General features: G+C 39.4%; 1 protein-coding gene across 7 annotated transcripts in view; it reads right to left on the reverse strand.

The window, feature by feature from the left end:
* Positions 1–14,352, reverse strand: part of TTC13 (tetratricopeptide repeat domain 13) — a 127,058-nt gene that overhangs the window by 40,750 nt on the left and 71,956 nt on the right. For 4 of the 7 annotated variants that reach the window (XM_066235913.1, XM_066235882.1, XM_066235866.1 and 1 more), the window contains exons 4-5: positions 10,500–10,570; positions 1,041–1,106 (exon numbers count right to left, since the gene is read on the reverse strand). In XM_066235913.1, the coding sequence (XP_066092010.1) occupies positions 1,041–1,106; positions 10,500–10,508 (75 nt within the window). In that variant the 5' untranslated portion in view covers positions 10,509–10,570. The remainder of the gene's footprint in view (positions 1–1,040; positions 1,107–10,499; positions 10,571–14,352) is intronic. The other 3 variants (XM_066235905.1, XM_066235892.1, XM_066235876.1) reach the window with 1 other exon arrangement.

Consider the following 14,352-nt stretch of genomic DNA (forward strand, 5'->3'; position numbering starts at 1 on the left):
ATATGAACATGCTACTTTTATATTAAAAATGCATTCATGATATAAGTAAATTTCATGTCCAGATGTAAAATTAAGAGAGATGAGAATTCACAAGCAGCTTATCTTTGACCTCTACTAGGGAAACTTCAGTCATTTGCTGATGTTCTGAACGTAACACTGTTACTGTCCTAGATGCCTGTCATTCCAAAATCTGAGTTCACTCTCAGTCCTCTCTATCAGAAGTATACTAATATCATGGAATTTCTCCAGTATGCCAGCACCCAATTAGTACAATTTTTTTCAATGGCAAAGATACAAAAGTGATGTTTCTCCCTCAAAGAATAATTCCATTTGAATGTTTTTCATACACAGGAAGAGAACAACAAAAAACTTTACATATAATGTTCTGGACTGAGCGTGTGGAGATCTGACCCTTAGACTATTTCATTATTTACTATGTAATCTCAGGAAGGCTTTATTTTTATATCATGATGCTTTTGTTAAGCAAAATATATTTATATTACTACCTTCTTCATGCATTCTTCAGAGAACTAAGGAAAACAGGGGTATAGAGTTACACCTATCTGAGAAAAGTATGCATAAGAAATAAATCTCATCAAAAAAAGAACTTTTTGTTCTTTAATTAACCTTTAAGAATTGTAAAAAGAACTCAAATTCCAAGTCCTACTGTACTGATTATGCCCAGTCTCTGCTTTTACCAATGAGTACTTTGTAGGAACTCAGTTAAGGTCTTATGCTTTTCTTGGTCTATGTCCAGTTCATCACAAAATAAAGTTTAAGCTGACAAAGACTGTCCTTTCAGAGTAGAAAATATGGCAAAATCAACCTCAGAAGATCCGGGTAGAAATTCCCAGTTCACCACTTCCCAGTCATCTACTTGACCTTGAGTAAATCCCCTGCAGCCACCTGTTCACTGGTGACCTGGGACAGCACCACTGAGTGTCCCACTAGAGCTCAACAAACAGTGAGCGGTTCTACCAAACCCTGGTCCAAGTCAGGTCATGTAGGCACTACGGGAAGTATAACTAGTCCATACTCACATGTAGGCCCTTCTTTCCATAGGCTATCCCTCGGCCATAAATTGCACTAACCAGATCAGGCTCCTCCTAGTCAGACCAAAACAGAAACACGTCAAAAACTATAAACAAAACAAGTCAGTTTCTGCTTAAAGCACGTTAACGCCACAAGTGACAGCTCTGCTTTAAGCTACCATGCTCCTAAATCGATACACAGTCCCCAACCAGGAAAGTCTGTATTCTTAAAGCTCACGACATGCAGTACACGTTGTGCATTAAAAAATACTAAAATAAAGAGAACCAACAATACTGAGTGCTAGTGCCTTTCACACAGAGGTTAAAATGAAACCCTCTCGACAACTCCATGACTAGCAGCATCAGCAAGCAAATCTTACAGAGAAAACGGAGGCTCAAAGAATAAACAGATGTGAGTACCCAACTGGGGAATACCCATCAGAGTTAGTCTCCTTTTGTATAATCAAGAAATAATCTGGAAGGAAAAGGCCCCCTCTGTGCCAGCACAGTGACGAACAAGACACTAGTTGGCACCAGTGTGTTGGGGATGAACAGTCCTTTATACTAATGGTCAGACCCTTTTTGCAAGCTGCTCTCGGGTGAACTGAATGAAATACCTCTCAGGCCCAAGGACAGAGCCTGCTGCCTGGCCATCAGCCCCTACACAGTCAGTGCTATGAACTGCCCACTTGCTGGGCGACATGCCTTCCAAATGTACGTAGCCTCTGTAGTTTTGACCTCATCTCTGAATTCTTCCCAGTATATTTAAGAAAGAAGAGTCAACAGCTTGTGGCTATACAATTCAGGGTGCAACTCCTGACACTGCTAAAGAATTTAACAGAACTGTACCGGACCAGGTACTTTACAGGCTAATCTACTGTTCAGTTCAAATTTGAGAGGGGGTGCCTGCCAGTATTGCAGAAAAAGACACAAGAATTTCAATGATCAGAACATAGAAAAGATAAAGGAGATGCCATGCATTGGAAAAAAAAAAAAGGCCACCTTAAACAAAATGAGGCCCATCTACATCATGTGGCAAACGGGTGAATGGCTGGCTGCCCCGGGGAGCAGACTGGCCTCATTCTGTAGGGGAAACTGGAAGGAACACTTAGGGGAAACAATTACAGATCTCTAGCTTCTCTTTGAAAATTAAAAGATTCAACAAAGACAGCCCACAGGACAAAACAACAACTAGCTCTAAGTATTGGCTGCCTCTTCAGATGAGGGGTGTAGATTCATCAGGCCACCCGGGGCCTCCACGTCACATCATTACACTTGCTCATTCAAGGCACCTCCCTGCCTTGCATAGAGTTTTGGATTTGTAATTTAAAACTTATATGTAACCAGCATGAAAGGATGCCCATGCCATTTGCTAAATGGGAAAAAAAATGTACAAGTGGCAGCTACTTCCTGTAACTGACATGTGATTGTGTGGGTCAGTACTTCACTGAGGAAAAGCTCTCCTGATAGTGAAAGTGATTTTCTCTCAGTGGGGGGGGATTACTACACATGCCCTCATTCTACTTAATATACTTGCAATTGTTAATAACAATTCCTTTCAATTGTTTAAAACAAATATGTATACATTTATAAACAGAAAAAAATATTTTAAGTACTATGCATTCTAGAAAATTGCATTATCAATAGAACATGCATTTAAATAAATAGTAAACAGAAAATTTAGTATAGGTTACAGAAACTTAGAAAATAAAGAAAAGCACAAAGAAGAAAGGGAAGGGCACCCTATCACCCTTTGAACACTAACATATCCTCCCGTCTTACAGAAAGGCAGAGCACACAGTTTGGCCACAGAGGCTATAGGTCAGAGCGAGAGGGGCAGCAGGGAAAACCTACCCATTGAGAAACTAAGGTCAGACTGCCTTCATGTTTTCCCATAGCAATAATCCCTGCCAGAGGATAAAACCGTCCAACAACAGCACCTCAGCCAGGCTGGGACAGGGGGCTGGGAACCCACATAGCTTATTCCCCATGATGACCTTCTCCAGTGGGAGGAAAACCTACTCAGATTTGCAATATCTCCAAATGATACTATCCGAGAAATATTTCTCCTAAAACTGAGAAAATTTTCATACCAGATGATCATTAGGTCAATCAGTAAAAGGTGTATTTAAATAGTTATTCTGCTTGTGTGACTATCATCTCCATGGTCAGCCATTCTGAAGTGATCCTCCTCTCCCCACCCAACACATCCACTCATGGAATCCTGCAAGTTTCACCTCCTGAATACTTCTGGTGTCTCCCTTTCTCAACCCAGCAGCCACTGGCTGCCCTAGTGAAGCCTTCCTCCCTCACCTAGGCTACTGCAACTGCCTAACCATTTTCCTATTTCCACCCTCTGCAGACTCACACAAAGAGTTACCTATCTAACACTGAAGTCTGACCATGTCACTCTCTTGGCTGAAATTATTCATTGGCTCTGAACACCTATAACAGCGACATTCACATTTTACTCTAGTCGACAGTAAGAAATACATTTTACATTGCAACCCAATACACACATACATATGTACATCACACACACACACACACACACACACACACACAATCAGAAACAGAAGTTCCATTAAGTCACATCCAGACATCCATACACAGTATAATCTAATGTTTTCCAATCTAATATATTTCATTTTTTAAAAAAGTGCTAGTTTTCATGTACCAATTAATTTCAGGCCCTTCAGGTGGCAAAAAAGCAATTTGAAAAATTAAGAGGTCACATCTAAATCCCTTTTCAGAAAATACTGATCAGTTTCCTGCCTTCCTGTCAGCCCCATCTTTCACTGCCCCCTCCCCCAACTCACACTCTAAAAGCCAGCACTGTAGAATAGATCCCTGGACAAATCAGGCTCTGCCAAGCTTAGTGCCTCTTCAAGCAATACCTGCCTGGAATGCCCACTCACTGCCTCTGTGTCCACGAAAGCCCTTCTATCCCTCAGTCTAAGCTCAACCATTCCTGACTCCTCCCAGTCTCCCCTAGGAAACAAACATGCTCCTTCTCCTTGTTCTCTACTATACATCATATGAACATTAGTCATTCATTCAGTATATATTTACTCAGGACCTGCCTATCTGCTAGAAATGCCATGGTAAGCAAAAACCAATACAGAAGGCAACAGATTCTTTCCTTCTCGAAACAGAGACAAAGAACCTCAAATATAAATGTTACATGTTGGCCCTGGCCGGTTGGCTCAGTGGTAGAGCGTCGGCCTGGGTGCAGGAGTCCCGGGTTTGATTCCCAGCCAGGGCACACAGGAGAAGCGCCCATCTACTTCTCCACCCCTCCCCCTCTCCTTCCTCTCTGTCTCTCTCTTCCCCTCCCGCAGCCGAGGCTCCATGGGAGCAAAGTTGGCCCGGGTGCTGAGGATGGCTCCATGGCCTCTGCTTCAGGTGCTAGAATGGCTCTGGTTGCAACAGAGCAATGCCCCAGATGGGCAGAACATCGCCCCCTGGTCGGCATGCCGGGTGGATCCCGGTCGGGCGCATGCGGGAGTCTGTCTGACTGCCTCCCCGTTTCCAACTTCAGAAAAATACAAAAGTAAAAATAAGGCCCTGGCCGGTTGGCTCAGTGGTAGAGCGTCGGCCTGGCGTGCAGGGGTCCCGGGTTCGATTCCCGGCCAGGGCACACAGGAGAAGCGCCCATCTGCTTCTCCACCCCTCCCCCTCTCCTTCCTCTCTGTCTCTCTCTTCCCCTCCCACAGCGAGGCTCCATTGGAGCAAGGATGGCCCGGTGCTGTGGATGGCTCCTTGGCCTCTGCCCCAGGCGCCAGAGTGGCTCTGGTCGCGGCAGAGCGACGCCCCGGAGGGGCAGAGCGTCGCCCCCTGGTGGGCGTGCCAGGTGGATCCCGGTCGGGCGCATGCGGGAGTCTGTCTCTTCCCGTTTCCAGCTTCAGAAAGATTAAAAAAAAAAAAAAAAAAGCAAAAAATAAAAAAAATTAAAAAAAATAAATAAATGTAGTTACATCTTCAATTAGTGCTAGAGAATAAGTGGTACTTTTGGAAAATGCATAAGGAGCTAGACAAGGTTAAGAAAGATTCCCTATGGAGAAGACACCTGGGCTGAGGTCTGTCAGGCTGAGACTGCTGGACTAAAGGGAACTGACTGCAAAAGTATCCGCTGGAAACAGGGAGCGTGGTATCTGTTACAAGACGAGGATGGAGAGGTAGGTTAGGGACCTTATTAAATACTTTTATCTTTAACCTAAAAGCAACAGCAAAGTATGTGTCTGCTTAAAGTATATGTGTAGGCATGGTGTGCATGTGTGTGGGTATGTGGAATGTATGACAAGGCAGGAGATGACAGCCACATCAGCCATCTGGTAGATGATAGTGGCTTGGCCAGGGTTTGGGCAGAGCCAGGAGAAGCAGAGGGACATAGGAGATACTTAGGAGGTATACAGGTAGAGTTGGTGTGTGGAGCATGTGGCCTCATGAAGCCAGTGGAGGGGGGGTCCGTTCATTGAGTGGACAACACTAAAATATTACCAGAGATTCTTCCACAGTGTGGATGGGAGTACGTGGAGGGATCAGGGAAGAACATGCAGTTGGTTTGGAACCTTTGAGTTGAAGATGCATTTCAGACCTCCAAGAGAATATAACTGCATTAAAGTAATTCTCTTATTACATCACTATTTTCCATTTATACCCTTGTCTCCCCAATGGAATACCATATCCTCAAGGGCATGTCATTCCATATTTGGGTTTGTGGCATGTGAAAAGTGATAAGCCTTAATACATGACAGCAATTATTAGCAACAAACACTATCCATATACAATGCAGCTAAGAAAATCTTAATGGATAGCAATGGCTATCAGATCAAAGTCAGCCTGGCTTGCCCTGTTTATCTCACATATGGCTAGCAAAATGGAGTACACTGATGGAAAGGCCAGACCTGGGGCTCATTAAGAACAGCTGTACAGCAGATAGTGAATGGCTTCTGGTGGGCCACCCGCTATCAGAGCTTTTACCTCTTTTGGGGGGCAATAAAAACTTCTAAACTTTTAAAAACTAGCCATTCAAACGTCTGCAACAGTTGAAATATGTAAACACTGGCAACTTCCTGAACTGGGTTATTATTTTGGTTCTTGGGATTTCACAGTGGCCCCCACTGGCCGAGGGCTGCAATGGCCCCAATGGAGTCCCTCCTAGCCCTCACCAGGAATCCCCCCCACGTCTATCCCTTACTACCTTACTACAGCAGTGCCTAATGATCAGTACCATCAATGACAGTTAAAATAATAAAGTCAATCAAAAATAAGATCTATTATTTAATTTAGAAACCTTTAATACTAGACTATAACCATGATCACAACCACAATAATTATATATCCTTCTACGCTTTTGGAGGAAATTTCTAAAGAAGAAAAACTAGACTAAATTGAAAGGCTCTATTCAATTTAGATTCTGTCTATAATTTTTTCCAACAGCATAGAAGGATGTATAATTATTGTAGTCATTATCATAGTTACACTCCAGTATTTAGTGTTCCTAAATTAAATAATAGCTTTTATTTGTTTTTTTGATTAATCAACTTTATTAATTTAGCAATCATTGGCTTTGGGTGTAAACAATAAGTCAAAACTCTTTATAAAATGTCATAATAAATTATATTTTTCAAATAAAAATCAATGTTTATTTCTAAAACTAAGTTGGGCTCAGAATATCAATTTTTCAAAGTATTTTTGAATATATAAGTTCTAATAATATTTATATTTTATAGGATTTTCAGATTTTAAATAGAAACGAATATTTCCATCTTCTAATATTACTTACATCATGCAAATATAAAATCATGGTATAATAAGATAGTTACTTTATTGGAATAATGTCCACTTATATGTCTCAATTCTTAAAAAATTAATTTTAAAGAATCCATAAAGGTCTAACTTAATATCTTCATCACATTACTTATATAGTGACTTCAAATTTTATAAATATTTATTTCTCCAACACAAGGCTGGATTTTTTTAATTAAAACTCAAGTTACTGGGTCAAAGACAAACAAGTAAAAAAAGTCACTACACAGTAATGTAACAAGGATGAAGTTTTGGCTAAGTTGTAGACACATATATGTATTTGCATAAAGGATCTTTATGGAATGTTTTAAATTTTTTATGCTAATATAAAATAAGAAACAAAGTCCTTTAATAAGTTCAGTTCCACCAGAATCAGATCACAATCTGATGAGCTCAAGATCACACAATTCATAGCAATGGCCAACTGCCTCATGCAGTTGTCACAGCACTGATGATCCCCAGCCTTGCATGGGGACCAAAGAAGAACAGGAATCAGGAAGTGGTTCCACTTCTCAAGAACATGTGGCTGATGAACCAGCACATGTGCTCTGTGGAGACAGGCAGAGCTGTGAAGCCTTGAGATTGTGCTCAGTTATAAACCCTGGGGCTTGAGGAATGTTTCTTCCCTTATAGATAAATCAAACAAACCAGATTTGGATAAATATTCAAACAAACACTCTGAAACAACAAAGATGATAAAACATCTAAATTTGTTCCCTGATTGTGCAGCTAAGACAACAAGAAGGGATAAAAGTTCTATATCAAAAGGTCATTCTGGACTTTACACAGCCCTCATGCATAGATCCAAATTTCACATTTAATGACATGTAAAAATGGTGATTCTAATAAAATCCGAGTCCCCGGGGCCTCATTGGTTCTCAGCTTCCTATCACTGGAATCAGTATGAATCCATGCTCTGAGGCTTCATACTGGAGCTCATGGGCTGTCCACAACAAACTCTGTTAAGAGTCAATGAACTCAGTAAATCCAAAAGGTATGTGTGTGACAGTTATTTCTGCAGATCTGTTATAGGACTTTTAATGTGTTAAAAATCAGAGTGTTTGCAAATGTGGAAGGTCTTGTGAGGAACAGGTACAGCACATGATGACAATGATTATCCAACTCTCCAGGGACACATAGTTCACCCCTAACTTGGACAGTGAAAGGCACCGCACACACTGGAAGAAACACTTCACGACTGCTCTGAGTACTGAATACACAAAGGTATTGTTGGGATAAAAACCAGTCTCATTACTGCAAGATATAGTGCCCCTGCATGTACCAATAAAAGAAAAGAAAGAGCAGTTAGATTCAAAGAACAATTATACTTTTAAGATACTATTTAAAGAGACTAAATTATATAAACTCTGATTCACTGAGAAGAGGAATTTTGGAGCAATTGCTATTAACAATTGCTACCACCTACTTGTACAGTTTCTTGATGAAACTGACTATCAAGAATTTGAAGAAATCAACCAAAAACTCTTACTTTCAAACAGAAAGCCTAATATGGAAAAGTTCTGTCCAGAATAGCAGGAACAAGTTTCTTATTGGGATGGTAAAAAGATTTTTAGCATTCAATATCAAATCTTTGTCATGGTCTTATACTATAAAGACAATGTGACAAATGTCACTAAGCCCTATATGAAATTTAAATTTGATCCGGTTTGATGTAGTGTGCCATGCAAATGTGGTTTTCCACACATGGCATGATGTGAAAAAGCTGGGAGGCACCAGACAAACAGTAAGAGAGAAATCACCAAGAGAAGCACCAGCAAGAGAGCCCAAGGCACTCGCACTCCATATAACAATGTTATAGATGGCTGTGGGCAGTGTCTGAACATATCACTGCTCCTCAGCCCCACTCCTGCCCCATCAATTGCCTGAATCACCAGAAAACCAATCCCACACATTCACCAAGAAAAATTTCCCCGGTGAAACAATCCACTGTATCACAGATTGACAAATATTCTCTATTAAATTTAATATATTAATATCTTTTCTCAGCACAAAGAAAAACTTACTTTCTGAACACAGAAGAGAAATATGTTTTGTAACAATCAACAGACAAATACAAAGGCATGTTATAGAGTCATTAAAAGCATAAGATTGTAGAGAAACAATGAAAAAACATTTTACTTAACTAAGTGAAAACACAACTAAAGAAAACTAAGTGAAAACACATGATCAGATTATAAAACACAAATGCATACTTTGAAAAAGTCATGAATAAAAAACTTGAATGGTAGAGGGGCAAAATTGGAAATATTTTATGATTTAAAAGTTTTTTATTTAACATCGTTTGCTATATTGCCTTCAACTACAGTGATAACATTTTCCAAAAGTTGAATGAGTTGATAATACATCTGCAAGCTCATACTGTTTTCTGCTGTTGGTCACCATAAGTTAGTTCAAATCTGCTCCTATAAATGTATCAGAACCTCTTTTTCAAACCAGCAACAAGTGTTAACTGTGTAAAAGTGTTTGCTTACCTTTTTATGAATATTGCTATGTTAAACAGAAAGGTGATTTTAAAACTATTTATACTCTACCCTTTGTACTTTAAACACCACTGAAGAATAGTATTCCATATGACCACACAAATACATGGCCCCTTGAGGGCTTTAAAGTAATAACTAAAAAATATCTCATAGACTTTTTTTGAGAGCAAAGATAGAATTATTAACATAACTAAATCTATGTTTAAAAAAAGGAAAACAAAAGCACAGCAAAAATTTCAAAAATTACTGTATTAGCACAGATAAATAAGCCAGAACGGTGCTTTGAGAAGCTAAAATTTACTGAGCTCTTACTACGTGCCAGGCACTGGGTTCTAAGTACTATACAGGATATTTTATTTAAACCTAACAAGAATATTTTTGAAGGTAGTTATTATTATCCCCATTATCCAGGAGGTTAAATTAACTTGTTAGCAAGCTGCTTACTGGATTAGAACCTGGGTATCTCTAACTCTAACATCCATGTTTTCTGCACTGTTTTCTACTGGATAGACAGATCATCAATTGATAATGGTCAAGTAGCTACAAAAATAGTTTTAAAATGATAGGACATTTAAAGCCAATAATGTCAGGCTCCATGAAGGGCCCTTAGCAACTCTTATAAAAGTGTAGTTTAGCATTTTACTTTAACTAGATGTGAATGCAGCTATCAATCACCAAAGGCCCAATGCTTCTACTTAAGAGTCTTGTATTTAAAGTGAGAAACAAATCTGTGACTGGAACTTAACCACGGAGAACAATTCCCTCCTGACAAGTAAACATCTGGAGCTCCAAGAATTATAGTGCCTACAACTCATGGGATATATCATGGTAGAGAGGAAAGTAGACAGACTGAAGCTAATGACTGTCTTTTTAAACTTGCATCTGAAGCCCACTCTGCCACCTGGCGGTGGGGAGACTGTAAGCAGATTGCCCGACCTCCTTAGAGCTTGTTTTCCTCACTGAAAGCAATACTGTGAAGACTAAATGAGGGAGGGCACAGGGCCTGTGCCAAGAAAGTGCTCACAGTCAGTGCTGGTTTCCTTGATTTTCATATATGATCTTAAAATAGATGGTTTATTATAGCACTTAAACTGCATATCAGTCCATATTTTTATGACTATAAGCTTAAAATTACATAATTAAAAAGAAAAATTACCTGCAGCATTGTCGAGAAATGTCTTATTGCTTCATCATAGAGACCACTGCCAATCAACACATAAGCAATAGCTATGAAACAAAATACAAAAATATTAAAGGACAGAATAAAAGATCTCAGACTAGAAACAGTAACTAAATTCTTTACTGAATCTTAAAAGGCAGCTCTAAGGACTAAAAGCAGTTAAAGAAAACCTAGAAGTTAATAAGAGGTAATTGAATTCCTCTACCACTCAGCACTTACTAATCAGTCTTCTGGTTTTATCTAGATTTAAATTATTAAAGCCATCTATAAAACATCTGTCTACAAGAAGTAATTATCTTTTTCTAAGTTCATTGTTCACTTTCAAATACCAAATAGCCTGTACGATGTTTCCTACCTACATGTCAAAAGAGCTAGCAATAAGCCTAAATGATATCCCTATAATATAGCAATGTGATTTTACTGTGAAGGTTATGAGAAATACCCAAACAGCATCACAAATCTCGATTCCTGGTGGTGCTAAATTTACTACCAATAACCTAATGAAAACAAAAAATAGAAGCTCAAATTAGTATATATTAATGTAATACTTAACTGCAAATAATTTACACCACTGCAATGAAATGGTAGCCTTTTTTCTACCTCTCCTATCCAAAATATAGTAAAAATATATACTACTCAAAATATACACTAATGAGTGAATAGTTTTGATCAAATTGTTCAGGTAAGTGGTATTTTGAAATTAGAGACACGGTGACCTCTTAAAACATGACAATATTTTAACTAAACTTTTTCATCTGTCCTAAAAACAATAAACTTTAATATTATATATTACATTTCCATCTCTAATAATTGCCCTGGCACCATACATCCCCAAATATACCTGAAATAAAAGATTCCTCATTCAATGTAATGCTATAGTGATCACATTTCTTTTTTTTTTTTTACTCAAATAAAGATTCATTTTAATTTTTTTTAATCTTATTTTTATTAATTTTAGTGCAGTGACATCGATAAATCAGGGTATATATGTTAAGAGAAAACATCTCCAGATTATTTTGACATTTGATTATGTTGCATACCCCTCACCCAAAGTCAAATTGTCTTCCATCAGTGATCACAAAACAGCTGTATTGTAGCTCTCTGGTTCTAGGATCTTACAGGTGTTCAAGAACATGGGCAACTAACACTTCTACTGTCAGTAAGAGCTTAAATTTGCTGACAGTTAAAAGTAGAAAAACAGTTAAATGCAGTGGAAACATTAAATGTAGAAACTTATATTATCTTTATAACTAATTTGAGAAAGTAAAGTTTCAAACATTGAGCATCATTATAATATAGGAGCTTCTGAGGGCATTCTTCAAAAAAAAAAGGCTGTTTTAATCCTAATTTCTTTGAAAAGCTCTACTTATTAAGGTCACACTCATATTCAGAATTATAATGGGTACTATTCAGATAGTTGTATCAGATAATAAAATAACCAAAGACTTCCTTGGTGGGGGCCAGTCATGTAAGCAGTTAAAACAACAACCAATAGGCCCTGGCCAGTTGGCTCAGTGGTGGAGCGTCAGCTGGCGTGCAGGAGTCCCGGGTTTGATTCCTGGCCAGGGCACACAGGGGAGGCGCCCATCTGCTTCTCCACCCCTCCCCCTCTTCTTCCTCTCTGTCTCTCTCTTCCCCTCCCACAGCCGAGGCTCCATTGGAGCAAAAGATGGCCCGGGCCCTGGGGATGGCTCCTTGGCCTCTGCCCCAGGTGCTGGAGTGGCTCTGGTCGCAACAGAGCGATGCCCCGGAGGGGCAGAGCGTCGCCCCTGGTGGGCGTGCCAGGTGGATCCCGGTCGGGCTCATGCAGGAGTCTATCTGACTGTCTCTCCCGGTTTCCAGCTTCAGAAAAAAAAAATAAATAAATAAAAAATAAAATAAAACAACAACCAATAAAAATAGTTACATGTATGAACACTTAATAAATGCAAGGCACAGTCCTGGGCACTGACACGTATTAACTCATCTACTCCTTAACTGCAGTGAGGCAGGTACTAGTATTATCCCCACCTGCAGACAAGCATAAACTGTCCAAAGACAAGGTGCAGTGAGTGAGACAAAGAAACCAGGCTCCAAACCAACATGCTCCCGGGAATTCATCAAGGCGGTACTGGTCTGGACTGCAAAACGGTTTGAATTCTTTGATGATTATGTGAACAGAAACTGAAACATAAACTTGTACCTTCTGAATGCCGGAAGATGATGACATATTGGAAAGCCAGGAAGTGGGCTCAGATGCTGGCTCTACCTCTCGGTGGCCATGTGATCAGGGGACCTCAATCACTTGTCATTACTCACTAGGGTTTGCTTAACAAGACTGAAGAAAATTTTCTTAGATTCCTTTCAGATCTAAATTTTTAGAATTTCCTACCTATCTTCCAATGATCAGTGAATATCTGCTGAGTGAACAATGAGTAAGTGACCCATAGAAACAAGTACAATTTCAGGAAGTAAATATTGTACTGAGTGGCACATTCAAGTTGTCCATGTCTAGGTGCTGAATTCCACTCAAATAAAACCAATTGCAGCTCTCAGATCTCTCCACGTAAAAGTACAAATTTTGCGGGATGCGGCCAATGAATGAATGTACAACCAAGTGAAACAACAAATAAATGCTTCTTTCTTTCTCCTCTCCTTCCTCTATGATCTCTAAAATCAATTAAAAAAACTTTAAAAAAATTAAGTGAACTTTTTTTTTTAAGAGATAGAGAGACAGAGAGAGGGACAGATAGGGACAGACAGACAGACAGGAACAAAGAGAGATGAGAAGCATTAATCATCCATTTTTCGTTGTGACACTTTAGTTGTTCATTGATTGCTTTCTCATATGTGCCTTGACCGTGGTGCTACAGCAGACCGAGTAACCCCTTGCTCGAGCCAGCGACCCTGGGTCCAAGCTGGTGAGCTTTGCTCAAACCAGATGAGCCCGCGCTCAAGCTGGTGACCTTGCATCCTGGTCCGATGCTCTATCCACTGCACCACCGCCTGGTCAGGCTAAAAGTGAACATTTCTTTGGGAAAAAAACAAAAATTATTAAAACCTTACACAAATATAAGTAACTATTAGGACCTAAATTTTCTTACGGAGTCTAAAGACATAAAGCAAAAACTGAGCTACTGGGAATTCTCATAAAGATCGTCACTAACCAGCAACTCCACATGTCCTGGCAATATGCTGATAGACATCATTTTTCCAAGGAAAAACTACTGTGCTACAAAACATCCTTGGTAAGCTCAAAACCTTGGTAAGACCACTCCAGGGTCTACCAAGATTATTCTTAGCACACACAACAGGCCTAACACATAGTAGGGCATTATTTATTATCGAATAAATGAATACAAGGCTTAACAGAATCAAAGGACTTCAGAAAAGTCCAAATCTGATGTCTTAAAGGGTAATTAATTGTCAAAGCCTACTCAAAGAATATCATCAAAAATTGATTAATACTCTCAAAGTAGTCAACTGTCAATTTTCTGCGGTAACAGAGGGAAAGAGCCAATACAGGGGCGCTCAGTCATAGAAAATGCGTGTGGCTGCAGAAAGAATAAAATGATCATGTGTAAATTAGAAAAGTTTTTCCGTAGGTGTTTAGAGTGAGCACATGTTCACAAGAAGTATGTCCAGTTGCCCTGTTCAGTCCCACATCCAATTCTGTTTCCACTCCTTCAAATCTGAGCTGACCAGGGGTGAGAAGACACCCTAAAAGCATATCAGACACAGGTAAAATCAGCCTGTTTTAAAACATGCCACAAACAAGCTAAACTGCACATCCCACTTGCAGATCTGAATAAACTCAACTTTTCTTTTTTTTTCTTTTTTTTGTATTTTT

The sequence above is a fragment of the Saccopteryx bilineata genome, chromosome 1, assembly GCF_036850765.1.
Source record: "Saccopteryx bilineata isolate mSacBil1 chromosome 1, mSacBil1_pri_phased_curated, whole genome shotgun sequence".
In the NCBI taxonomy this organism is placed as follows: domain Eukaryota; kingdom Metazoa; phylum Chordata; class Mammalia; order Chiroptera; family Emballonuridae; genus Saccopteryx; species Saccopteryx bilineata.